The 27,699-nt window shown below is 46.9% G+C and overlaps 2 protein-coding genes and 1 long non-coding RNA gene across 5 annotated transcripts; 1 reads left to right on the forward strand and 2 right to left on the reverse strand.

The window, feature by feature from the left end:
• The first annotated feature begins 11,527 nt into the window (after positions 1-11,527).
• On the forward strand, positions 11,528-16,764 carry LOC117838639 (probable pectate lyase 5). Of its 2 annotated transcripts, none has more exons than XM_034718740.2 (4): positions 11,528-12,269; positions 12,349-13,255; positions 13,981-14,186; positions 16,307-16,764. In XM_034718740.2, the coding sequence occupies exons 1-4, from the start codon at positions 12,139-12,141 to the stop codon at positions 16,506-16,508; spliced, it is 1,446 nt and encodes a 481-aa protein (XP_034574631.1). In that variant the 5' UTR covers positions 11,528-12,138; the 3' UTR covers positions 16,509-16,764. The 2 variants fall into 2 exon arrangements, with proteins under 2 accessions (XP_034574631.1, XP_034574632.1); XM_034718741.2 differs by having other exon boundaries at positions 12,134-12,269; positions 12,353-13,255.
• Positions 16,765-17,162: 398 nt separating this feature from the next.
• On the reverse strand, positions 17,163-20,969 carry LOC117838640 (uncharacterized). Its single transcript, XM_034718742.2, has 9 exons — positions 20,786-20,969; positions 19,957-20,005; positions 19,604-19,692; positions 19,437-19,493; positions 19,285-19,347; positions 19,141-19,206; positions 18,459-18,545; positions 18,273-18,366; positions 17,163-17,839 (listed from the first exon to the last, which is right to left on the reverse strand). The coding sequence occupies exons 1-9, from the start codon at positions 20,888-20,890 to the stop codon at positions 17,379-17,381; spliced, it is 1,071 nt and encodes a 356-aa protein (XP_034574633.1). The 5' UTR covers positions 20,891-20,969; the 3' UTR covers positions 17,163-17,378.
• A 2,648-nt stretch (positions 20,970-23,617) lies between these two features.
• On the reverse strand, positions 23,618-27,052 carry LOC117839423 (uncharacterized). 2 transcript variants are annotated; one of them, XR_004636825.2, is made up of 6 exons: positions 26,503-27,050; positions 26,293-26,415; positions 26,034-26,158; positions 25,377-25,475; positions 24,349-24,461; positions 23,618-23,944 (listed from the first exon to the last, which is right to left on the reverse strand). It is a non-coding gene; the product is annotated as an uncharacterized lncRNA (long non-coding RNA). The 2 variants fall into 2 exon arrangements; XR_004636824.2 differs by having other exon boundaries at positions 24,349-25,475; positions 26,503-27,052.
• Positions 27,053-27,699: the final 647 nt, after the last annotated feature.

The following is a 27,699-nucleotide window of genomic DNA, read 5'->3' on the forward strand; positions in this document are numbered from 1 at the left end:
TGAGTAAATTATGACAAGGGTTTACGTCGGCTAATTCTTTAGAGGAAGTAGATATTGGTGATGGTACTGTACCAAGACCGACATTTGTAAACAAAAATCTTGAGCCTATTTTTAAGGTCAATTTAATAATGTTGTTGAAAGAGTATGTCGATTGCTTTGTATGGAATTATACTGAAATGCCTGGTTTAAGCCGCGAGTTAGTTGAGCATCGGCTGCCCATTGAACCTAGTTTTAGATCTCATAAACAACCTGTTGGACGCTTTAATCCTATTATTTATGACCGAGTGAAAGAAGAAATCAATCGGTTGCTTGATGCTAAGTTTATTAGGCCTTGTCGATATGTTGATTGGGTTTCTAATATTGTGCCTGTTGAGAAGAAGAGCATGGGTAAGCTCAGAGTATGCATTGATTTTAGAGATCTTAGTAGAGCTTCCCCAAAAGATGAATATCCTATACCTATAGCCGATGTGCTTATTAATATTGCATCCGAACATAAAATGATTAGCTTTCTGGATGGTAATGCTAGATACAATCAAATCTTTGTGGCCAAAGAGGATATATTCAAAACGGCCTTTGTGTGTCCAGGATTTGTTGGTTTATTTGAGTGGGTCATTATGACTTTTGGTTTGAAGAATGCTGGCGCTACTTATCAAAGAGCTATGAATTTAAGTTTTCATGACTTGCTTGGAGTAGTGCTAGAAGTTTATATTGATGATGTGGTTAAATCGGTTGGGTCGGAATCCCATTTGGCTGATTTGAGGCTTGCATTTGAGAAAATACGTTGCTATGGCATAAAGATGAATCCACTCAAATGTGCTTTTGGTGTATCGGCTGGGAAATTCTTGGGCTTTGTAGTGCATGAGAAAGGTATTGAGATTGATCCTAAAAAGATCGAATCCATTAGAAAACTACAAGCTCCTACTTGCAAAAGAGAGTTGCAGAAGTTCTTGAGCAAGATAAACTATTTGAGAAGATTTATTTGCAACTTGTTCGGGAAGGTGAATGCTTTTACTCCTTTACTTCGGTTGAAGAACGAAGCTGATTTTATTTGGGGGGAGGGCAAAACAGCAAGAAGCATTTGAGGAAATCAAAAATTATTTGTCTTCACTACCTGTTCTTCAGGCGCCAAAACATGTTATACCTTTTAAATTATATGTGGCAGCTGAAGAAAGTGTTATTGGGGTTGTTTTGACTCAAGAAACCGAAGCGAAGGAGCATATTGTCACTTATGTGAGTAGAAGGTTATTGGATGCCGAAACGAGGTATACTTTTATTGAAAAATTGTGCTTATCATTATATCATGCTTGCACCAAGTTGAGGCATTATTTGTTATAAAATACTTGCATAGTCGCTTGTCAAACCGACATAATTAAATACATGTTGGAAAAGCCTATTTTGAGTAGCAGAATCGGCAAATGGGCTTATGATCTCATTGACTATGATCTGGTTTGTGAACCATTGAAATCAATGAAAGGTCAAATTGTAGGTCAAATTGTAGCCGATTTTATTATTGGGCATAGAATTGATAAGAAACTTGATTTAAATGTCGGTTCTATCAATATTACCCCTTGGAGGATGGATCGGTTTGTAAAAGCGGTTGCGGTGTTGGTGTAGTTCTTATTTCACTAAATAGAGCTATTTTTGAGTTTCTTGACCAATTGGATCACGAGTGTACTAATAACCAAACCGAATACGAGGCTTTGTTGTTTAGTTTGGAGATTTTACAAGAAACGGGGGTGAAACATGTTGAAGCTTATGGAGATTTTTTACTAGTGGTACAGCAGGTATCCAAGGTATGCCAATGTTTAGACAGTTTTTTAAATGTCTATCTTGATAAATGTCTAGGCATCATATCTTGCATGGATGAGTTTACTATTTACCATGTACTAAGGGAAGAGAATCCAAGGTCTAATGCTCTGGCACAACAAGCGTCTGGTTATAGTATTCAGAAAAAGAACTTTCATGAAAGAAAACCGACGCTTTACGAGGCTGAGGGTTATGTCCTGGAGGAACCGGTCTAACTGGCCTCCGAAACTGGTCTGATCGGTCCAACCGATCTGACCGCCTAGACAGCCGGCTTAACCGGTCTGGCTGAGGAAGTTCCCACTTCAGCCATGGAATGTTCTAAACTTGCTAAGGACGAAGTGGATAACTGGAGAAAACCTCTAATTGATTATTTGTAGAATCCTAAGTGTTCAGTTGATAGAAAAGTCCGACGGTAGGCATTAAAGTTCACTTTGGTTGGTGGTGAGTTGTATTGTCAAACAATCGATGGTTTACTTTTCAAGTGCTTGGGTTCTGATCAGGACAAACTGGCTATGGCAGAGATGCATGAAGGAGTTTGTGGTATGCATTAATCGGCTCGCATGATGAAGTGGCTACTTAAGTGAGCTTGCTTTTATTGGCCTAATATGATAGCCGATTGTTTTTGCTACTACAAAGATTGTGAAGAGTGTCAAAGGTTCGGGAATATTCAGTTGGTACCTACTTCATTGATGCATTCAATTATCAAACTGTGGCTATTTAGAGGATGGGGATTGGATTTTGTTGGCAAGATTCATCCTTCTTCATCAAAGGAACATTGTTTTATGATTGTGGCTATTAATTCTTTCACCAAGTGGACCAAAGGAATTCCCCTCAAGAATATGACACATCGAGAGGTGATTGAGTTCATTAAGGAGCATATTATACATAGATTTGGCATTTTGCAGACATTGACTACGGATCAAGGGACTTCATTCATATCTAAGGAAGTACGTGAGTTTGTTGAATCTTATGGAATTAAATTGCTCAATTCATCTCCTTATTATGCTCAAGCTAATGGTCAAGCCGAGCCTAGCGATAAGATTTTAATTAAGCTCATCAAGAAGAAGATAGAGGACAATCCTAAAAGATGGCATGAGATATTATCTGAAGCTTTATGGGCTTATCGTATTTCTAGGCATGCCACCACTAAATTTACTCCTTTCGAGCTTGTTTATGGTCAAGAAGTCGTCTTACACATTGAGGTAAATCTGGATGCATATAGGTTGGCTAAGCAAAATGATCTTAATTTTGACACCTACTATGATTTAATGATGGATAATATTGATGAAGTGACTGACAAGTGAATGGAGGCTTTAATGGAGATTGAAAAGGATAAAATTCAGGTAGCTAAAGCATACAATAAAAAGGTCAAGGTCAAGATATTTCAGGTAGTAGATCTGGTTTGGAAGACAATTCTGCCTATAGGAACTAAGATCAATAAATTTGGAAAGTGGTCTCCAAGTTGGGAAGGGCCATATAAGATTACAAGTGTGCTTCATGGGAATTCTTATATGGTAGAAACATTGCATGGATTTCAGTTACCTAGAGCTCTGAATGGGAGATACTTATAAAAGTATCATTCAAGTGTTTGGCAAGACGCTTGAAGAAATATAGCTGATATTTTGAAATATCACCCTTAAAATAAATGGATGGTGGAATTCATCGCCCTTAGGTTTGTTTTTATTTCTTGGTACGCAAGCTTTACTGGGTATGTGTTGGAGCCCAAAAGTGGCAGTGATGCCGATCAGGCTGGACCAGCCGGTCCGACCGGTCTCTATGGGCGGTCTAACCGGTTTGGCTATTGTAGCCGATCTGGCACGCGCCCACCGGTCTGATCGGTAGCCCCGATCGATTAGACCGGTCACCCTGAGTCCAAGACGAATCTTGGAGTCCTGGTCAAATTGGAGTTGAAACGGGACCTCCTTGCGGGAAAAAACCTCCCACCCTATAAATATAAAGGGCTTTGACCGATTGAGGGCTATCACCCAATCATCAAACATATCTTTTTACCCTTTTATCTCAAACCCTAACTTTTCCAACCCCTTGGTTCCCTCCTGCGTCCCAGCGGCGTTTGAGGACGTTATGAGTGGTCTGACTGATCTCAGAGCAACTCTAGGTTTGCCATCTCCGACGGGATCCCTCGTGAGGTGGTGAACGTAGGCTTTCACGGTGCCCCTACGAGGACTGGTCTAACCCGCTAGGTGCAGAGGTGTCGATGAGGTGATCTTCTAATCTACGCGTGAACTAGCGCACTCGTGTGTTGGTCGGAAAAAGTAACAGGACCTTTTCTTTTTTTTTCTAGGGAGAAAACTTTTTTTATTTGGTGAGGTCATACGTGCAATGTATCCAAGCAACGTTACGTTATTTGTCTCTCATGAGGCATGCTGCCCATCACTGACCATCATCATCCTTGTGCCTGCCCACGAGGTTAGTCGGTTAGGAGAGGCGCGAAGGTGGAAGTCCATGATGTTGGTGCGGTCCGCCATTGACCAGGAAAGGAAAAATGGTTGACGATGCTATGTGGAGGAAATTAAGCTCCATATTTATACGATGATGGAATTCCTTCAATACCCTTAGAATTTCTAAGTATTCCCTTAGTACCATTAAAATTTTCCTCTACCCTTCCCAGCCACTATTTTAATTTTCCCTCCCCTTACTTGCCATTTCGTTAGATTTATCATCCTAAAGTAACAGGGAGAAAAAGGAAGGTGCTCGCGCTGCATCCCACCATGTTGCTGCTGCTCGCGTTGCATGATAGCTGTTGGCGGCCGTGTGGTAGGAAGAGACGGTGGGAGCACAGGCAACATGTAGAGGTTCGTGGGTGACGCTCTGACTGGATGGGTCTGGTCGGAGGCGACAGCGTTGAGCGTCTTGGGGAAGGCGGCGGGGTCAGGTAGTGCGAGGGTGTCGTCGAAGAGCGCGAGGAGTTCGGAGGAGCAGGTGGTGCGGTGGCGGAGCGCGAGCGCGAGCGCGGCGAAGCGGGGGCGAGGCTCATGGAAAAGTTTTACTAGCACTTATAACTGGTATATATGCCTACATGTCTATATTGGATTTTACTTCAAAAGCTCAGAGAATTGAAAGTTAGACAGCTCCGAACTTTGGCCCAACTCAGCTCAGCCTTTAGCGCACAAACGCTCAACTGCACCCAGAAGTCATTTGGTGGTAAACTGATGAGCGGTGGGCCACGGGCGGTGTTGAGGCTGGGAGCGAGCGAGCGCCGGTAGGCGGAGAACACGAGGGGGAGGTGGAAGAAGAACACGCACAAGACTGGCGGGCTCAGGCGGCGACGTCTCCAGGTGCGTGTGCACGGCTCCCATGCATCCTCCGCGAGCTCGCCCAGCTACCCAGGTGGAGCTGCTGATAGCCGAGCCACCGAACGACATGGCTGGCAAAGGATAACAGAAGGGAATTGTTTTGGGCTCAAGCTGTCAGTGAGTGAAACTTAATGGATTTTAAACAGAATGACAATGAAGGGAATGCAAATTTAAGAGTTAAATACGTCATGAGTACATGAAACTTGACGAGTGGGTGCGTTTAGGTACATCATCTCTTAAATTATTCATTTGGAAACAACTACTTGATATGTGGGTGCAGATAGATCACCAGGACAACACATAGGTAAAAAAAATGCCAAATTAACCTTTATTTATTTATTACTCCTTTTGTAATTAGAATTGCATGTAGTAAACGAAACCTAAGACATCAGATCACTGCTCTCTTCCTTGAACTGGATGGCACATCAGCAACCCATTCTTTTTCAGCAGCAGCTGCAGCAACATGCCAATAATCACAACTGGGCGAGAGAGGAGGTGCAACTGCAACTGGGGATGCGGAGGGGCACCGGCAGCTAGGATGAGGGGCAGCAAGCAGCCACGGGCGTCAGCTGGAGTAGCACCAGGGCCGTTGGCCACCATTAGCAGCACTGGAGTGAGAATAAAGATGTGTGCCACGGATAAACAGAAAAGGGGAGAGCCAGAGAGGGTGGAATCGTTCCCCTTCTAGCAGCTTCAGGAGAGAGAGGATAAGATTTTGAATTATTTCTACCAACTAAACTTTATGTATGCGTAACTTTATGATTTGAGATCCAAAAGTGAGTAATCAAGCTGAATGGACTACGCAACCACGGTTCCATCCATTTGAGCAACGAATCAAAAGGTCAATATTTTGCGCTTATACAATGCCCATGGTTAAGAAAAACATATTCCTTGTTCGTTTACAAAATTTTATTCCACCTCGCAAAAATTGGCTATTTTTAATGAAATATATGTTTTTTAAAGATTTTACAATATTCCAAGGCTAAAAGAAATCATGGGAACAAAACCTGGAAATGAACGCAACTCTCAAATAAATATTAGGATTAGCAAAAGACATTAGCTAACACGTAAGGTACCTATGTGGCATCCGTTGCCTACGTGTCGTTCCGGTGACCTATCCGCACCCATCTGTCAAGTTGTTTTTCCGATATGAACAATTTAAGAGATGATGTACATAAGCGCACCTACTTGCCAAATTTATGTACGCATTTAGCTCCAAATTTAAAATAGTGGTAGTGAAGGGAAGAGTAAAATTTTGATGGTATTGAGGGGATCCTTAAAAATTTCAATGGCATTGAGGGAATTCAATCTATTTATATATCTCTTCTATAGCCGGAAGCTAAAAAAACTCCCTAAACACAAACCCCAAAATCCCTAACTCGGGTTGAGGTCGGCATGGCCGCCTTGCCGAAGGACTCATAAATCCTATGGTAATAAATTCAACATATTCCTCTCCCTAGAGAGATAAGCAGGATAACTCAAAATAATAAATATTATAATTTAGAGACCATATTAAAAATATGATGGTTTTACACCTACATGTGCGCGACGACATGCCAAGCTACTAGCAACATAAAAACATCGATACTAATTAGTCCTTGTTGGTTGAAAAAAAGTCAGGAGAGTAACATTAACAACGAAAATTCAAGGACAAACTGAAAAACAGAAAATGTTCAGACGCAGATTGCATTATTCAACCCCCTAACAGTACACATCCAAGTGTCCAAAGTTTCTATCCCTTGGATGGGTCGTCATGGATGTCCTCTTCTCTGTATTGGTGAAAGAGATGTGTTGCTTGTCTTTAGAAGACAATGGACAGCTGAACTTCTCGGCCGCATCGAAGAAAATGAACAGTGCAACTTCAGCTTGTCAAGAGACTACTGGGTACTGGCTGGCGTTTCAGTTTTCCGGCGACGTTGTTGGGATTGGGATGAGTCGAGACTCGAGAGGGCAACGCCTTGGGTCGGTGCTGCTCCAAACACCACGTCGTGCGGCACCGGGCTCTCCGTGTGGATCACTGTCCCTCTGCGGAACTCAAGCTTCGACTCGGACAGCGACTCGCGCCGCACGTCGTAGACCTGCTTCCTCCAGCCGTTCCAGAACACAATCTTCTCCACCCGGTCCTCCGCCGTGATCAGCCCGACGTTACCGAGGTAGCTCGACGGATAGACGATCGCGTGGAGCGGCGTGCCGACGGCCGCGTCGAACCTCTGCCTCAGCCACCACTGATCCTGGGCTCCGTAGTCCTCGAGCACCCACATCTCCACCGGTCTCGCCCTGCTCTCCACGAGGCCGAGTAGCAGGCACAGCTTGCCCGACATCGTGGTTACCGTCTGCGGAAGCGGCATGGATCCGAACTCCTCTTTCACCGTATCGAAGACGAGCGGCTTCTCTTGTCCTCGGAGCTTATCCCACAAGTGCAGTCTGTGTCTGCCGTACACGGCAGAGGAGCTGCCTCGGAGCGTATCCCGCCAGTGCAGCCTGCCGTTCACGGTAGCGGAGCTTGCGCAGAAGTTGTGTCCGGCGATGGTTTGCAGCGTCGCCGTGTCGGGGTCCGCGGACATTGGGATCTCGCGCCAGGCCGAGGCAGAGGTGCCGTCCACTCGGAGCAACCGGAAGCAGATGGTGCGTGGGGCATAAGCATCGTCACCGGTGGCCAGCTGGCTCAGGCTCGTGCAGTGCAGGAGGTGGAAGATGCCGGTGACCGGGTGCGAGTAGGCGCCGGCGATGTAGCCGCGGACGAAGCAGCGGGGCTCACGCCCGCGCGGCGTGGGGGCGGGGACGACGGTGCACGCCCCGGAGAGCGGGTTGACGAGCGCGTACAGGTACGGGGCGAGCTCCACGCACAAGATCCCGTCCCAGGACCTCGTCACGATAGTGGAGCTCCAACGGCCAGGTAGGGCGATGCGGACGGTGTTGCAGCCGCCGTGGCCGCTGGCGGCGTTGTCATCGATGGTAAGGAGAGGTCCGAGGTGGCGGCTCGCTCGGCGACGGCCTAAGAGAGGACGACGGGCGAGGATGATGCCGCCGCGCGGCGGGCGTGGGCGCGGAGGAGATCGGGCTCCGAGGCGACGGCGCGCCACGACCTGCACGCGGCGCGGAAACGGCAGACGTCGCGGACCGGCAGGCGGACGAAGATCTGGCGGAGCACGTCGTCCGGGAGATCGCCGCCGTGGCTGCCCACGCTGGGCTCCATGGGTGCCGTACGTATACACGAACACGATCGTGAGGCAAGATCGATTGGTACGTTTCACGACAAGGTTTAGTGAAGTCTCCTCAACCTGCACAATTGTACTTTTGTTTGCAGTCCTATTTGAAGCAGGGTTTACTTTACGAGGAAGGCCAACGGTAATTATAAATACGGTAAAATCAAAATATGATATACATAAAATAAAGTTAATAAAATTTTAAATATAATCAAGACAGCAGATTAGTTAACATGGTACTCCTTCCGTTCCAAATTGTAAGGCCATGTTTAGTTCACCCCCAAATTCCAACTTTGACACTATGCAAAAAGAAGATTCCTCATCACATCAAACTTGCGGTACATGCATGGAGTACTGAATACAGACGAAATCAAAAACTAATTGCACAGTTTTGTTTTACTTTGCGAGACAAATCTTTTGAGCCTAATTAGTAAATATTTGTACAATAATTCACAAATACAGACGAAACGCTACAGTTGCGCTACAGTAATTTAGGTTGTTCAAAGTTGGGCAACTAAACAGGCCTAAGTCGTTTTCACTTTTCTAGATTCTTATATATATTTTGAACTAAGGGCAAGAACATTGGTGTCGTCTAATAGGCGGTCTCATGTATTGACACGTAATCTTGAGACGATTTAACAGGCAACCTGTACAATGGGTTGTCCTATAAGTTGTCTGGTAGTGATATATAATTCCTTAATTTGTGCATAAGAAAAATAAAATATTATAAGTTGCATGGCAACAATAACTCGTACAATGGTTGTTAAGTTGTCTCGTAGTCCTACAATTTAGCTCATGAGGTGGTTGTTTCGTGAAGCAACGACATCTTTCTCTCTCCTCGCTCTCTCTCCTCCACATCATCAAAAATTCTACGTGGCACTGCATGAGACGACCTATGAGACTGCTGACGTGTAGCAACGTACTTGCCCTAAGGAAGTATATTATTTTTACCAGTATCCACCGATTAAATAGGAAGAACATGTATATTTTTCCTTCTCGGAGAATAATTCGGAACTGCCATATGTTCAAATGGAGGTGTAGCTACTAGGCGAAAGTGTGACCCCGACTCCGAAGTTTCAGGCATTGGCAAAGGTGTTCAGGCCATTTGTGCGCCCTGCTGTTCAACAACCCTGGAAGTAGTTTGCAGGTTTCGTGGGCGTGCAGCTGAACTCGATTACTCGAACAAAGCAAAACTAACACTGCTACAGGCACACCATCTCCTTTTCGGAAAGGAAAAACTCATACAACAGTGTTCGTGACAGACTATCGATGACACAATTTGCGTTTGATTCCCTCCATAACTCGAAAAAGTTTACGTAACCCCCAACATATTAAGGGTCAACCACATTACCCTGTACAAAACCGGATGTTTAACCCACTCACCTTTGCAAAATCATTTAAATAACTCTTAGGGTGGTTTTCCTGGATAGTTTTACCAAGCTGGAGTGCTGAGGTGGATTATATTGCTGATGTGGACCACTTACATGTGGAGCTCACGTGTCATTCTCTCATCTTCATCTTCTTCCTCTGCTCTCTTTGCCACTACCTGCCATCTGCCCCTCCCTTACCCGAGCCGCCATACATGATCTGCCCCCTTCCCGGCCTACGCCGTCGTCCGCCATCCTCCTCCTCTCTTACCCAGGCCGCTGCCCGTCGTCCGCCCCTTCCCAGATTGCACCGCCACTCGTCGTCCACCCCCTCCCCCAGGAGCAAAAGCTTAGGAGCTTTGCAATGGCGGATGGCAGCTCTGGCGGATCAAATCGCCAGCGCTTCGGGCGGCTGAGACTATGATGGAGCGGTGTTGTGTAGAGATGGGAGGGAGGGGGTCACGTAGGATGGCTCACCGAAGGCAGGTATGGACGGAGATGGTTGGACGATGATGGAGCTCGGGTGGCAATCGGTCTTCACGGCGACGGAGCTTCCCAGCGGCAAAACGACAACAGCAACTGGTGGAGCACGTGCGGCTTGATGTCGCGAAACTCCTGGTGGCATTGGTATGCTCGACACGAGGCGAATCAGTGCGGCCATGGCCGCAGCTCCTTCGACTCCGGCGGCGGCAGCGGCTTCAATCGAGCGGGCGGCGCTCCGGCAACGAGGAGGTGTCGAGGAACGGCCACGAAGCTTCGGCTAGACGTCGCAGAGCTCCAGGCGAAGCTAGCCGGTGACGCTCTGCTCGGCCCCGCTGCTTCCGGCAGGCTGGCAGGTCGATGCAAGTGGCCATGGGGAGGGGGGGAAAAGAACCTAACCTTCCACTTAAAAGCGGGATCCACATGTCCATGTTAACGTCTCAATCCACCTCAGCACTCCAGCTAGGCAAAACCACTCTGGAAAACCACTATAGGTCATTTAAATAATTTTGCAAAGGTGAGGAGGTTAAACATCCGATTTTGTATTTGAGAGGGGTGATGTGGTCGCCCCTTAATACATTGGGGGTTATACAACCTCCCTAGTACATTCCATCTTTAGGCCAAACTTGACCCAGAAGAGTGCTGGGAAAAAAAAAAGGAGTTCGGAAGTGGATAAGCATCGCTCATACTCCAAAGAAAAGCACCAAAACTTCTGTATTCCTGTCCTAGTTCCCATGGACGGATGGACAGATTCATGGATATCTCCTTTTTGTGTTGGTCTGGAGTCTGGTAAATGAATCTACGGAAGCAAAGGATTTTGTAGCTTACGCGCCGCCGATTCTTGGTCCTCGGCGGATGCTAGGCAATGGCTTTCGGGCTGTGGAAAGCAAGACGCGACGTTGGTGTGGTCTACGGGCGCGGCTGCGGTGAGTAGACGAAAGGGCCTCGGAGGAATCCGTGCTTGCACGGAACGGGGATCTCTTGCGGGGCGTGGTAACCCTGCTCCCTGGATGATTACAGCGGCAAGCATACTTAACTTACTTGTAAACGCTACGTACACTGCCTACGTCCAAAACTAAATTCGTTGCATAATCTAGTGTTTTCTTTGCAGTGTGCACGAGAAAGTCAGCGTGTTTCTCATACTGTCAGTCTGAAAACAGAACAGAGAAGATAACAGCTGCCAGCATGCAGCCTGAATCGATCATGCCAAGTTTGCCAACTGCCAAGCGATCCATGGGCGGTGACCCGTGAGCCAGTGGGGTGGACCGTGGACACCAGTGGACGGTGGTTGTAATTGCAATTCTTGGGTAAAAAAGGGTTGCAACCCGCTCGTGCCGACCACTCTGAATGAAGTAAAGAAGCTGAACTGCATCGTGCCAATTTGCCGTAACGCGAGGCAGTGCTGGAGCGTGCACACGGGCAACGGCAAACAGAGCAGCACAAGGGCTACACTAGTGAAATGATTAAAAGAACCTACAAGAGATCCTGCACCATTTCTCCCCCTCGAAGATTATACTTTTCTTCGTTCCACCCAGGAAGACATCCAAAATCTAAAACGAGAGATCTTGCTCACCCACTCCCATTTTCCATTTCTACCATATTTGGTGCTAGTATCTCCGTCCTCCACACCCTCTTCATCACCCTTTTGCGTCATTTAACAAGCAAGGAAGCAATCTCCCCCAGGTGGTTCCAAATCACCTCCCTCTCTTTCTCTCTCTTCCCCCGATTCCTCCCTCCCTCTCCCTCCGCTCCCCAGCTCGCTCTCCCCCTTTCCCATTCACACTGCTCTCACAGACAGTTCCCCCCATTGCCATTGGCGCCGCCAATCCCGAGCTCCAAATCTCACGAGCGTCACCCCAGGGTCCGAATCCATGCCCCCACTACCCTCACTCCGCTGCCACTCTCCTGCATTGCTATAAAATCCGCTGCATCTCGGCTCTGGCCCATCTAATCCACCGAGGAGCCATGGCCGGAGCCCCTAAATCCACCGGCATTGCCCTCATCCCCCTCCTACTGCTCGCCGCCACCGCCTCGACGCTCCCCCTTCTCAACTCCTCGGTCCCCGACCCCGCCGCCGTCGTCGCCGACTTCCACAGGTACAGAGTCTACTCTTTTGCGTTCTTGCTGCTGCAAAGCCTCAGTCTTTGCTGATTCGGAATGTGACGGCACGGGCAGCAAGGTGGCGACTTCGCGGCGGCGGATGCAGGAGGCCGGGGGAGGCGCCAGCAGCGGCGGGTGCATGACGGGCAACCCCATCGACGACTGCTGGCGGTGCGCGGGGACGGACTGGCGTCAGGACCGGCAGCGGCTGGCGGACTGCGGCATCGGGTTCGGCCGCAACGCGCTGGGCGGCAAGGGCGGGCCGCTGTACGTGGTGACGGACTCCTCCGACCGGGACCCCGTGAACCCCGTCCCGGGCACGCTCCGCCACGCCGCCATCCAGGAAGGCCCGCTCTGGATCGTGTTCGCCGCCGACATGACCATCCGCCTCAACGAGGAGCTCCTGGTGAACAGCTACAAGACCATCGACGGGCGCGGCGCGCGCGTGCACATCGGCGCGGGGGGCGCCTGCATCACGCTGCAGTACGTGTCCAACATCATCATCCACAACGTGCACGTCCACGACTGCGTCCCCGCCGGGAACGCCAACGTGCGGTCGTCGCCGACGCACTACGGGTGGCGGACGCGGTCGGACGGCGACGGCATCTCGCTGTTCGGCGCCCGGGACGTGTGGGTGGACCACTGCGCGCTGTGGCGGTGCGCGGACGGGCTGGTGGACGCCATCGAGGGGTCGACGGCCATCACCGTGTCCAACAGCTACTTCGCGCACCACGACGAGGTGATGCTGCTGGGCGCCAGCGACGCGTACCTCCCGGACTCGGGGATGCAGGTGACCATCGCGTTCAACCGCTTCGGCCCGGGGCTGGTGCAGCGGATGCCGAGGTGCCGGAGGGGGTACTTCCACATCGTCAACAACGACTACACGTCGTGGGAGATGTACGCCATCGGCGGCAGCGCAAGCCCCACCATCAACAGCCAGGGGAACCGATACATCGCCCCCGCCGACCCGAACGCCAAAGAGGTGCGTGCGTCAGCTTTCTTTCTTGCCTTCTTGCAGTGCCGTGCCGTGTGTTCTTGCCTTCTTGCTTGCTGGCTGGCTCAGGCTGTTGCTGCCTTGGGTTTCGCCCCGCGCTGCTCTGTTCTTTTGCTTGCCGAGCAGAGCACGGGGCGGCGCGCGCGCGCGCGCGCGCGTCTTTTCTGGCTTTGCTTGGCTTGCCTCTGCCTGTGTTCCAATGCTTTTTTGGGGTAGCAGTTGTTTTGGCCTGTGACGGTGTGACCGCTGCCCCAACCTTTGGTTCGTTTGTGTTTTGTATTGTAACTGACAGTAGAGTGTGGCAGAAAGTTTAGCCGTTTTTAGATATTTTGTGCAGCGACATGTTTATATGGTTCGGATTGAAAGATGTCGTTGTTGGTAATGACCATGTGAAAACTGGTATCATTGCCTGTGTGGGGGAATGTTTTGGAGCATCTTCTCATGCTTTCGGAACAAACACCTCGCGTCATGTTTTCTCCAATTTGCCCAATCGGGGTCGGGGGTCCCGGCCCGGTTAGGCCAGGCCAGGGGAGCATCCGAGGCGCGTGCGGCGGCAGCTGGCACCCACCACTGCCTGTGTTCCCGCGCCGTCCGTGCACCGCCACGGCGAGCACGCTGCACGCGCGGCGGCATGAGGGAGTTGAATGCGACGGCGCGTGATCTGATGATAGCGTGGGTGGCTGATGCTAGATTGTTTTGCGTGGCCATGGCAGGTAACGAAGCGGGTGGACACGGCGGAGGGGCAGTGGTCGGGGTGGAACTGGCGGACGGAGGGCGACATGATGGTGAACGGCGCCTTCTTCGTGCCCTCCGGCGAGGGGATGGAGGAGATCTACGAGAAGGCCTCCAGCACCGACCCCAAGTCATCGGCGCTCGTCGACACGCTCACGCAGAACGCCGGCGTCCTCGGCGACCCCAGGTACGGTGTTCTTTCCTGTCCTGTCCTCACCCCCGAGCTCTTGTCCCGCGGCCTCATTTCTTCGTGATGGAGTTGGTGACATTTCTCATGCGCGAGTGAGCCCATGGTGGCTGCCGTTGCACGCCAGGTTTGTCCACGCCGGCGCCACATCGGTGCAAAGGCACCTTTTGGGTGCCGCGTCAGCTTTAGCTTTTTCCCTCAGTGTTGCCTTGTTGGAAATATCCCGGACGGGTGGACCCCCACCCGGCCCGAAGAGGCAGAGCGATCCGATCCATCGGGACGTGGGCCCGCGCAGGACGCTTTGGGTGCGTCTTTCAATAACAACTCCGCCGCTTTTGTTAACTTCCTCCAACGGCCATCATCGGGTCGCCGCCTGACGGACTGGGGCCCTGCTCTGCTCGGCGCGGTTCACGGCCCATCGGTCGGCCTCCTTCTCCTTTCCTCCTCTCTGGGCATGCCGCATCCGAGAGGAACTTCCGGGGGAAATTTGCCCTTCGCATGGTGAAACCCCCTCCTTTGCGGCTTTTCCCTGATCCACAGCACTATCCAGCGCCCAACCGCGTTCCAGATCGAACTAGTTTAGCCCTCTGGCCGAGTGGCCGTGCTCTGATCATGAATGGATTCTGGAGTGCTGGCAGTGGTAGGGAGTGGCTGGAGTCCAGATAGATCAGGCGGCCTGGCACTGGCAGAAGAAGTAGGAATGTACTGTGTACCACGTTACAGTCTCAGTTCAGTCAGTGTACAGGCGGTTTAAGTATAGACAAGTGGCGTACACTACAGTAATAGTACTGCCTGACAGCATCGGATTAACTAAACACCGGACCAAAGCGATCTTGTCGGTACTAGGACTGCTCTAATCTCATGGCCTGAAGTCCTTGACATGCATCTCCCCGTGTTCCGTCTGCCGGTCACACCACTCACCCGGTCTTGCCTGCGCGAGCGACAGCCGAGGGACTAGTGACTCCTGTATTCCAGATCTCCTGTCAGACAATAGGTGCGTGTGCTGCTCGTTCGGCGGCCGCGCGCCTTGTCGCTATCTAAGCAAACGCGTTGTTTTTTTTTTTTTGGCAGATCGTAAAGCGAACGTGTATTGACTATTGAGGTTGAGGAGCTGTTTGTGCAAACTGCTCCAAGTAGTGGCCCCTGCTGGCTAAAAGAAACGTACTAGACAAAAAGGCCGCCGCACGCTCAGGAGCATGCGTGCTATGCTACCGGGAAGCGAGAAGGAAATAGTCGCCGGGTGACATGGGTCATGGGTGCGGTAGCCGCTAGCCGGTCGTAGTCAGTCTGCGTCTCCACATGCGCGCCACTGCTCGCTGGTTTTGTCGCCGGATCCTCCGCTTTTTCTCGTAAACAGATGCCCTTTTGCCAACTTGTCTAGTCACTTTGCCCTGTTCAGTGTGACCGTGTGCTCAAGGCCAACTGGCCAACGCCGTAGCCACTTGGGAAGAGGCCGGTCTCGGCGGTATGATTCGCTATGATTCTGATGGGCTACATGCTCGGTGAGAGCACAGAGCACTTCCTTAAAAAAAACAGAGAGCACAGAGCACTCTCACTAAAGTCGCTGGATTATCCGTTTAGATCAGCTGTCATTTTGGGTTCTTCAGAGACTCAGTCCAGACAACCAGACTGAACAAAGCAAGAACCAGGCCGACAGGAGCCGAGCATTACATGGTAGATGATGGAATGACAATCATCCTTCCGGTACTGGGACCGAAAAACACACTTTTAGGCTTTTAGCGTTCTAGTAGATCTCAGTAGCGTCCTGTTACAGCTGCCGCTACTTGCTACTTGAATAATTGTGATTCTAGGACAAGGGACCTTCTGGGGACGAGCCAACCGAAAAGAGCACCGAGGGTTCACTTCTGCTGACCCCACTGCATCCCAGTGGCAGGGTACATCTAGTGAAAGAAAATCGAGGCCTTTCCCGCCGTTCGGTCGATCCATCACGCTCCTTGAGACCATGTTCCTTAGGAATCGAGTTCTTATTCGCTCGCGACAGCGGTGGTAGATCTCAGCTTCACCGGCACTTAAACGTACTCGCATCCAGTTTGCAATTCTCGTGGTTTACATCTGTGGGCGGCTCTGACGTGTGGATCGTCCTTCTCTTCTCTTGACAGGAACGACGCCGAGGAGACCGGGTACACGGGGCTCAACTACGCCGGAGTTGGGAACGGCCGCGGCGGCGGCGGCAACGGATACGGCTACCTCGGGATGGTCTACGCCAACGACGCCGATCGGGGTCGCAGGTCGCGGTCCATGCTGTCGCTGACCTCGTCGGTTGTCACCCTCGTGGCGCTCGGATGCTTGCGCTTGTTGTAACACACGATCGATTCAGAATTTCAGATGCTTCAGTATGATTCGATTGGAAAGGTAGTAGGGAAAGGGGAAGGAAAAGGTAGCACCGTAGCATTAGTAGGGAGGGGGAGGAGGTAGTCAGGTAGGCAACACAGTGATGTCCACAGTCACAACCATGTTAAGTTGCACATGGCTGGGCCGCTGGGGAACATTGCATGGAATCAAATGTAGCCACTGTAGTTCTTTACAAAGGGGGAATGGATGATTCATTCTAGACTTCTCTGCACCTCTATCGCGGACGTTATCATTCTGTGAATAGATGCGAAAAAGAAACGCAAGTTTCACAAGTGTTTTGCCTACGATGCAGTGATACAACAGTGTTCCATGCGGTTTCCTCCAAACCATTTTTTTTGGAATTTTCGAAGTTCACTGCTAAGTCGACTCTATAAGTTCCATTGTATCCGAATTTATCACATACTGATATACTCATCGAATGAATCTGGCACCACCTTCCTAACCCACTTCTTCTCTAGGTCCCACCACTACATCACAACCGTGATTGAGGTTGGCGGCCATCATTGAACAAGGACTGGGTTGCCACTTCCTATTTCCGTCTTCAATAATGCGATAGTGAAAGAACATTGACAGCAACTGTTGTACACATAGCACAACATCAGAGGCCACAAAAAGATGGTACATATAATAAAAAAAAATCATTCATCTTCAACAGACCACAAATAACTGTTAATAACCTCGAGAGTTTGTATGTCAGCTAAATTCTCACCTTCAACTAGTGTTTGCAAGTTACATGGCGATATACCAACATACTCAGTCTACAGCTACAGCATGAATATTGACCAACCGGATGGTACTTTCCCCTGCCCCTACTTGTGTTTAACCAGAAGGTGGTGGAGGCGGTGGCGGCATGGACATGGGAGGTGGGGGCATCCCACCGCCTTGTTGTGGCGGGGGTGGAGGTGGCATCCACATAGGTGGAGCGGACATACCGGCAGGAGGTGGCGGTGGCCTTACCATGCCAACCGGAGGGGGCATCATGTTTGGTGGTGGTGGCCTCATGGGAAGCCTGTACTGGAGCTGCTGTGGCATGGGGGGTGGCGCAGTGTGTGGAGGAGCAGGCCAAGCAGGTTGCCCATGCATCTGCATTGGAGGAGGGAATTGTCCAACAGGTGGCGGTGGCCGAATGTGTTGAATCTGTCCCGGTACTGTGCCATTGACATAAGATCGCGGCACAGGGGGGGCACCATTTGGAAGCCCTTGGGTCGGCGGACCACTTGCAAACATCGTGTGTGGCCTATTCCTCTGAGAGCCTGGGTTATTGGCTGCCAGCAGTCGCTCTGTCAACAGTAAATGGCAGATTTGATCATTATGATTGTAGAAGTATTTGCAAAGATATGATCAAGTTAGCTGAAGGATTTCAGATGTAGACAGCCAAATAAGGTATATGCCAAATAGATATAAAGGCATAGATACAATACAAAAATGTATATACAATCTCCTAAAATTTGCGACATTCATATTATCTGCTTTCTACTACTGTAAGATATTGAACGGAACCTATATAACTACAAATACAGTTTCAGCAATAATATGATGATAACAGCAATTGAAGCTTCAGATATATACATATATAAAAGAACCTAAATTTCCGAGGCTTAAAAGATGTAAATTTCTGGGGAATAAATCACTTCCAGATCCAGAATGGAAATTCAACTTAGAATATACATAGCAACACATGTAGGCCAGACGATGTGATTTCAGAATATTTACCTGCTGGTGTACCGTGCCGTTCTCCCTTTGTGTCTTTCTTGTAAGCATAAGAGACAGTGATTGGCCGGTTGCATAAATGTTGGTTGTTCATGGCCTGGAAAATACGGAAGAAAAGATGACAGTTGAAACAAATGATAGAACCACTCCAAGTTGAAATACAGAAAATTACGGTGATATTAACATTACCTCTATTGCTTGATCGGATGATTCAAAGGATTCGTAGCTCACGAAGCCAAAACCTCGAGAATTTCCAGTTTCAGGGTCTCGCATTATCTTCATGAAAAGGAAAGGAAGATCCAGTAAGTTACTGTAATAGGCTTCACAATATAACATGATGTGTATACAGAGGATGTATCAAATTCCTAAAACCATCTTTTCAAGACCCAGGATAGTTGGTAAGGTGAGTTGATCTTAGGAACACACATACATGGAATAATTGAGTTAATGATACGCATGATTAAGAATACGTAAACAGATTTGCGTGCAATATACGAAGGTATAATTGAGTTAATGATACGCATGATTTTGCCCCACTCAACCTCTGGGATGAACCAAGTGATTGGAAATGGACTAAACACTGTTATACAGATGTTCAGATGATGCAAGGCCTGCTAGAAAGAAGCTGAACTATAGCATGTTAAGTATACTGATCTTAGTTTATTCTAAGCATTGCCCTCACTGCTCTGGGGTTTTCACAATGCTGCTTCTCATAATCAGATGCTATTGTTTAGTTAAAATCATTAGCAGAAAATTGTAAACTGGTATTTACAACCTAAACCCTAAAACCAATACAGACTGTGTGTGTCACCTTAGGTGTAAATTAGTATACAACCTAAACCCTAAAACCCATACAGACTGTGTGTGTCACCTTAGGATTAGTCACAATCACTCCAAATGCACTGAAGGTGTCGTAAAGGAGCTTCTCATCAACATCCTGTTGACAAGGGAAACTATTAGTCAGTACTTGAACAAATGAGCAACTGATAAAAGAAAATAGGCTCTAGGCTTTTACTGGATCGAGATTGCCGATAAAAAGATTTGCGCCAACATCCAAGCTTTTCTTATCCTGGGAGGCCTGGAACAAGAGAATATAATCATGTCACATTCAAATGATACTCAAATGCTCCAAGTCAAAATGATTAAATGTGTATGAAGGAAACACACCTTGTTTACTCTTATGGGCTTTCCGTATAGTTTGATCATGTTCAAAATCTTAATGGCCTGCAAGAAGCAAACAGTTTTGGTAAAAGGGTAACTGATTTAATTGATCATGGTATGGCTGCTAGAGAGAATCAAAGGTAAATTATGCCTTTGCACGATGATAGACTTACATAATCTGCATCTTCCTCGCTTCTGAATTCTACAAATCCATATCCCTGGTGTAGATTTGTGACTCTGTCTTTTGGGACATACACATTAACTAGATATGAAATTAAGGAAAATCCATTAGCGAAACCCAAGAAAAATGTATTCGGACGACATACAATGTCATAACATCAATTCCTACTATGAGGAGGGGCAGCTAAAATGGACCATAAGAACCCAAAAGAAAAGAAAAAATCAAATAACCAAACTATACTGAAAGACACTTCTACAACAAGGACACATGATATCATAGGGCACGAAAAAAGCACGATATACATCAAATACTCTTACTTCATCAAGAAAAAGAAGAACAACTTACCAACAGGGCCTGCTTGGACAAACAATTCCCATAGTAGCTCCTCAGAAACCTATCAGATAAGAGAGAACTATCAGCATCGGTGCCTGCATGTATAATAATGAACTAATGATACTGAAGAAACAATCCGTGGCAACACAAACACAACAAGGTTCAGGGTTTAATTTCTCAAAAATAAGGGGGAACTACAATAATCTGTAGGCTCATATAAACTTCACGAGCTACTTATTTCTGACTGGTAACACAGGGAACGTACCGGGATTCATGAAACACGGGCAACATTGTCAGAAAAAGAAAAAAGAAGTGTCAAATCTGAAGCATGACTCGGAACAACCATATTTATTCCAATATCACAAATAGGCAGCATATTGTGCGTAGGATTCAGAAGTGAAGTAATATGCTTCAAATTTTCACGACATATAATTAGACCACTGAAAATGTGCCCAATTTGCAAAACGAGTAAACGACCCTATCACGAGCCCACCACAGTTGCAGCGCACGCTTAACAGCCATTGAACCAATCCAGGGAACAGGGGTGTGCGGTGCGCCACTGCATCTTCGATTGACGAGGTGCTGCGTACTAATTCAGCAATCAGTGCAAACAACTATTACTGAAGCATCGAATAACTACGGAAACACCTGTGCGACACCGGCTGACCGCCGGAGACTTACATCTACACAAGGCAGCCTCAGGCAGGTTTTAACCGTAGGGAGACAAACCCTACTGACCACAGCATGGACACGAAAATCCCGCTCGGAGAGGAAGGAGGGGATTTAGATGGGCGCACGCGCGGGAGTAACGGGAGGGGCGAGGTGGGATGGGAACCCTAACCTGCGGGTCGAGGTTGCCGACGTAGGTGGTGGCGTCCTGGTTGCGCTCTGCCGAGTGCTGTCCGAGAAGGTTCGCGCCCACGCCCGGCGCGATGCGCGTCGTCATGGCTTGCTGGCCCTGGCGGCGCGGCGGGCGGCGGGTGGCGGCGGCGGGGAATTCTGTCTGGACGGGGCGCAGCGCGACGCGGCGGTTGCGAGGTGAGGTTTAGTTGAGGTTCCCGGGTCGGGCCAGGGCCTTCCCTTGATTACTGGCCCACCAGTACCCTTGAGTCGGTGCCGCAGAGAGAGAGAGGCGGTGAGAGACTGGGCCGGGCGGTTAGGACGATGGTCCCATGGGCCGGCTTGTGTCCAAGAAAAATTCGTTTCAGTTCATGATTTGTTTAGGTGCAGTTCATGATTTTTTTTCCCCGAAACACATGGCATGCCATGCCAGTACGTGGTTTGCTGCCAAGATTTTGGCATACTAAAATTTTGACTACCAATCAAGCTCTACATGCCTCGATGCTTGCGTACACATGTACACCCTACCCTTTTGTTACTTTAGGTGCGTTGCTGTTGGAAGGTAAGGGGTATCTGGATACCCCCATTAAACTTTAGCATTTGTCACCTTGGATGTTTGGATGCTAATTAGGAGTATTAAACATAGTCTAATTACAAAACTAATTGCACAGATGGAGTCTAATTTGCGAGACGAATCTATTAAGTCTAATTAGTCCATGTTTAGACAATGTGGTGCTACAGTAACCATTTGCTAATGATAGATTAACTAGCCTTAATAGATTCGTCTCGCGAATTAGACTCCATCTGTGTAATTAGTTTTGTAATTAGCTCATGTTTAATCCTTCTAATTAGTATCCAAACATCCGATATGACCTTACTAAAGTTGAGCCCCTCGTATCAAACATTGAGATATGTTGAGGTTTGATGAGTTGTCTTTTCTAGTAGCAGTACTATGATCGAGGATTTTTGTACGAATCACATGACTTTTTTTCTGTCGTGGTGGCTATTCTAATTTGGTTAGATATCGGTCCAAAATATAGGTCATCTATGATCGGCATGACACATGAGGTGATTTTTTTCGAGAAGTACATTGTGAAACTTTGGTTAACAATTTTTTATGAAACAAGTTTTAAGTAAATGGCGGGTGGATTGGTAACATGAGGGTGTAGGCTCGGTTTAGCTTTCTGGTGTAGAAAAGCATATTTCGTCATGGTCCACAGGATCATAGGTCAAACGTATTTTAATTTATAACCGGTTTTATAGTAAGAGAAAAAAACATCAATAAGAGTTGGATCATAGCTTGCAAAATGGGAATGTCCTTTGCATGGCAGGCAGAGACGATCACGACAGCTTTCCAGCCACCGGATCGTGGGGGGAGGTGAGGCGGAGCCTTGATCTCTTGTCCACCATCTCTCTTGTTGAAAGATATCTCAAATGGTGCAGAAGTGGTTAGCAGTAGTATCCGAAAAGGACGATGACGACTGAAGTGCAGTAATATTTTCCTTTTTAAGACCAACAGAATTGATTAAAAAAACTCCTATATAGATCGGTTTCAAATGCCAAGCCAATGTAGACACATGTTTTCTTATCCTGCCCTGACCATCCATCCTTTATCATCACCTCACCACACAAGGCGCCCTCCTTTTCACTTTGCTACTAAGCTCTTTTCACTTGCTCGAGATCTCCGGCCCTGGTGGGATGGTCAATGGCTGTTGAGGTGCCTCCTCCGAGTATAAACCAAATATAAATCGATTGACCTGACAAGAAGCCTTTCCTTGCAAGCAAATTGTAGAAAACTAGCGAGAAAGTGAAGGAATGCAATATGAAGTTATAGATGTAAATGAAGCAAAGATGAATATGAGATTCGAGCTCATAGCACGAAAACTCAAAAAGGACTAATCGCCACAATCAAAAAGAACAAAAATAGGAGCTCTGATTCACAACAATAAAATTTTTCATCACAATTACAATGAATAATCTCAGTTTCACGATGAAAATTTAGAACTAAAATAAAACCCGAGTCTCACTAAAAACTTATTTTAAATCTATACTTACTATATCCTATCAAGCAAAAATGGTTGATGTTGATTTAGAAATCTATTTATTTATTTTTAAGTTTCTTAAAAATTTCTTCAAGATTTATTTAGTCTCGATGGGGGGATTTGGATGATGGAGGAGGGGGTGGCCCTTAGCGTCTTTGATGAAGAGTACTAAAAGAGATAAAAGAGAAGAGAAGCCTTCTAATTACACATCGTCGGTACCAAGTAAATCGCATTTAAAAGCGAACAATTTCGCTTCTCTAATCCAACCGTGTCGGTTGCTACGGGCAACAAAACATTTATATTGCAATACGCTGAGCATTCAGCGCATCCAAGAACGTAGTTAAAGATCCCTCCCAGCTCAATCTAATCAAAATGCCCACATTACTTTTAATTTAATCAAACTGCCGCTGCATTAAAATTTGAGAAAGCTAGCTTCTATTGGTAGCTGATGTGATATCTCGTTCTCTTTTCAAATTTATGGCAGATCCAAAATCTTCACTATAGACTATCATCTGATGGCAGATCAATTACATTTTTCTTAAAGGAACCTGAACTTCTGAACATATGCTGCACAAAAAGGATGACACTAAATGCAGTGTTTTGCGTATATCTTATTGGGTGTTAAGATTGCTGCGATCTAAATTGTACCCACCTTTTTTGGGTGTTACGGATGACTTCTCGACTTTTTTACACGATCTTTTCATTCCTTCTAGGCACTGCACCCACCTCTAAATGGCTTTCATATTTCAAGGATAATCACTCTGTCGAATGTTTTGGCTGATAAGAAAATATTGAGCAGTATCAAACATCTATAACTTCTCTTGCAGTTCTATGGTAGGTAGTCTCTAGATGGATAACAAATCATAAAGGATCAGAAAGCAAGGTCCCGACGTGTAACAATGTATTATAAACATACTGGATTCAGAATTCAGACGACTTGCTATATTAATCAAAAGCTCAGTCAACACCGCACAATTCAAATTGCCAAGCTGAATTTCACAAGATCAAAGCATCTTCCAGTCCAGCGAAAGGGCGGACAGCCCTATGCTCGAGCAGATGGTTATGAAAATCTGAGAACTTCCACCTGCAGTGCTCGGCTCCAATTACATACAGGCTTCCTGTAAGAAGTTAAACGGAAACCTTAGAGAGATTGGGCAGAGTAAGATATAGCATAACAATTCACCAAGTGATGCACGCCTCACTAAGTTGTAGTATTACATTTACTAAGTTATGCTAATCATATCCCTTTCTCTAACAAATTCATTCGCAGATAGAAAAAGCTCATGACTTGGACATCATGTATCAGGGACAGTTGCAAATTGATAAAAAAAAATAATGATGTGTTGCGAATTGTATAAGAGGCAGTTGCGAATTGATAAAAAAAATAAATGCACAGCTCTGATTGCTCTAAGGAAAACTAAAAAAATGATACCGCTGGGAGAAACAGCGAGACAAGCACATAGGAAGAGAAAACTACCACTAACAAGTTTAATCCCTGCCACGTAAAAATAATCATGATTACCTGAGTATATTACCCTCTAGGCCTCTACTAATTTCAGGGTAATGATCACATCTGTAGCATATTGGTGAATACCAATTCAAGTGCTAACTTCATTGCACCTCCTCTGAATAACCCTGTGCCATGATTAATTCAATTCAATTTGGAAAATTTCACAGCCTTATTCTCTTCAATCAAACAATTTATTCATGCGTCATGTGTGTTATATTGGTTGAGCAAAAAGTACTCCCTCCGTTCCAAATTGTAGGTCGTTTTGGGCTTTTTAGATCCATAGTTTTTGCTATGTATCTAGACATAGCGTATATCTAAGTGCATAGGAAAATATATGAATCTGAAAAAGTCCAAACGACCTATAATTTGGAACGGAGGAAGTAAAAGTCACAGAAAATAAGCAAAGAACCATGAGCCGGTATCCATTGCCTGAATTTGAAATACTAAAGAAATTGCTAAACAAGAAGAAAAAATGAACCATGAGCTCCATAGTAACTATTCAGATGATTTCCCGATAGTAACAGCAAAGTCTAAGAATGATTTATCTGAGAAGATATGAAAAATATAAAGAGATGTGATGCAACATCTGTAGTTGGTTTCAGAGTAACAAAACTAGCCAGGTACCTCAGTTATTCAAGTATCATACATCTCAACTGATTCAGAACCTTAGAAACAGGAAAATGAACACATTTTTGTCATGATGATGACAAATTATAACTTTGGCAAAAAGATTGGAACAGATGCAAGATTATCACCTTTCCTTATGCGATTCACTGTATTTTTTTCTCAAAAATGTAGGAGAGCTGTGTATATATTCACTGTATTTTGATGCGTTAGAAGAACAACATGCATGAGGATTGCTTATCTAAATGACTGAAAGACCTGAACCAAATGGATTCATTTTGTTTCCGATGCATAGATAGGCCTGACATTAATCAACTATAACATGACTACATTTCTCCAACTTGATTTGTTACTCACAGAGATGAATTTCTATGTAAAAGTTCTGTGATCTCACCAGTGACACCTATGTTTTTTACCTTTGTTTTCTTTTCTCATGAACATATAGATGTTCAGTTGAACCATTCAAACATCAACACATGGGAAGGATGTCCCCTAAACTCCAAAACCTAATAAGACTGCAGCAGAATCAAGAAACCAAATAGGTAAATGATAGTGTCTTTCAAACAAAATGTGCAGGCGACTGCAGAATAGGTTGAATAAAAAAGAGAGTGAACACCGCCAAACAGAGAGCACAAGGGCATCATAAATATTTGTCAAATATATACACTGCATAAACCATTATGATTTATCACAGATTCGTATTTTTGTATTGTTGTGGTCTTGGAACATCAAGGCTGCACAACTCTGATCTCCAATGCATCTTTCACCCACAGCTAGATCAAACACAATCCAAGGTGATAAAGTGCTACTTCTATTAAGAAATTAGCAAACAGATGGAGTACATCCACGTATTTCTAAACAGATGAAGTACTTAAATTTTTAACATTCAAAAATCACAAGGAAATATAACTTGAGTGACATGCACTGAGTAAATAAATCAAAGATTCTAATAACTGTTTGGGTAGTCTGTTTCTTGCTCCATATCAGAACAGTATATATCACCTAGGTCCCAATCATGTATCAGTTTGTGCAAAACTATACTGGAAAAAAAAGATCTGTGACCAGCTGGTTACCTTATACTGAATATCATGTAAAATTTTCCATTGTAGTAGGTTGGTACTCCAAACCCCAAGTATCAGATATCTTGTACTAAATGTATAGTCTGTCCCTGGACCACATTTGGCACCCTCTTATAGAACTGGAAAACAAGAAAACAAAACTATTGTCATGCGTAGGTTGAATTTACTGCTGCCTCTTTGCACTGCTTGACTGCAATATGTCCGCAACTAAACTGCCTCATTGACAGAGCAGGGGGAGGGAGGGGGTACATACGAGCAGGTATTTGAGGTTGGCGGTGGAGACGTCTTCCTTGGTCTCGTTGGGGGAGAAGAGGTGGAGCTTGCTGACCATCTCGTCGCAGCGCCGCAGCAGCTCGACCCCCTTCGGGATCCCTTCCTGCCCAGCACAAAATCAACCAAACTTAATAAGCACGAACCTCTTGTTGATTACGAGAAGGACGAGGCGATCCAGAATAGGGGGAACCTGGTCGAGGGCGGAGCTGGAGGCGAGGCTGTGGAACCGGGATGCCCTGTCGAAGAGGGCGGGGAGCGGGAGGTCATCGGCGGCGGCTGTTGAAGAGGGCGGGGAGCAGGAGGTCGGCGTCGGCGTCCTCCGCCGCCGCGTGGAGGCGCATCTGCGACTGCATCTTGTTCCCGACCTCCTCCACCTCCACCATTTAGATCGGACGAACTGCCTCGCGGGCTAAATTTCTGCCGCTGCGCCGTGTCCTCGCCTTCCGCTCCTCCTCTGCAACGGGAGCGCCGATGCGTAGTCGGCGACGGGAGCAGATCGAGGGAGGCGTCGCGGAGGGGCGAGGAGGAGGCGTCAGCCGCGCGCGCACGACTGGACTCGCCGGCACTCCCCGCCGCTCCTGTGGCGTTGACGGCGGACGGCGGTTGCGTCTGAGGAGGCGATGAGTCTCAGGAAAGAGGAGGCGGCGGTGTCGGGCGATGAGAAGGTGCGGAGGGAGAAGAAGGTACGGCGGTAAGTTGTCGAGGCATTCCGCGGAAGTCGCGTCGACGATCGTTCGTAGGGTTGGAAACGAGCGGAGGGACGACCATCGGGGGTTTTCACGGAACGGACGGTAGAAACGTTTTATTTTACTGTAGACTCTAGGATCGAGCAGTGTTTCGCTACGGGCGGTAAAAAAAAATTCGCAGTAGACGAAGCACGACAAATATTCACTATTTCTATGAATACAATAAATTTTGCAGCACGGTGCATCTCATAACAAATTGTATTTAACACAACAACAATATAAGCATATAGGGTGTGGTTGGCTGGACTTTAAACCTACTTTTGCTTTTGAAAAACCAAAAGCCACCAAAAAGCCTAAAAGTCACAGATACTTCAGGGAGTGTTTGATTCTGAGCTAAAGTTTAGTCCGTGTCACATCGGATATTCGGTGCTATTTAGGAGGACTAAACATGAGCTAATTACAAAACTAATTGCGGAACCCCTAGGCTAAATCGCGAGACGAATCTATTAAGCCTAATTAATCCATCATTAGCGAATGTTTACTATAGCACCATATTGTCAGATCAGGGACTAATTAGGCTTAATGGATTCGTCTCGCGATTTAGCCTAGGGGTTGTGAAATTGGTTTTGTAATTAGTCTATGTTTAATACTCCTAATTAGTGTCCAAACATTCTATATGACAGGGGCTAAAGTTTAGCCCG

The sequence above is a fragment of the Setaria viridis genome, chromosome 9, assembly GCF_005286985.2.
Source record: "Setaria viridis chromosome 9, Setaria_viridis_v4.0, whole genome shotgun sequence".
Classification (NCBI taxonomy): domain Eukaryota; kingdom Viridiplantae; phylum Streptophyta; class Magnoliopsida; order Poales; family Poaceae; genus Setaria; species Setaria viridis.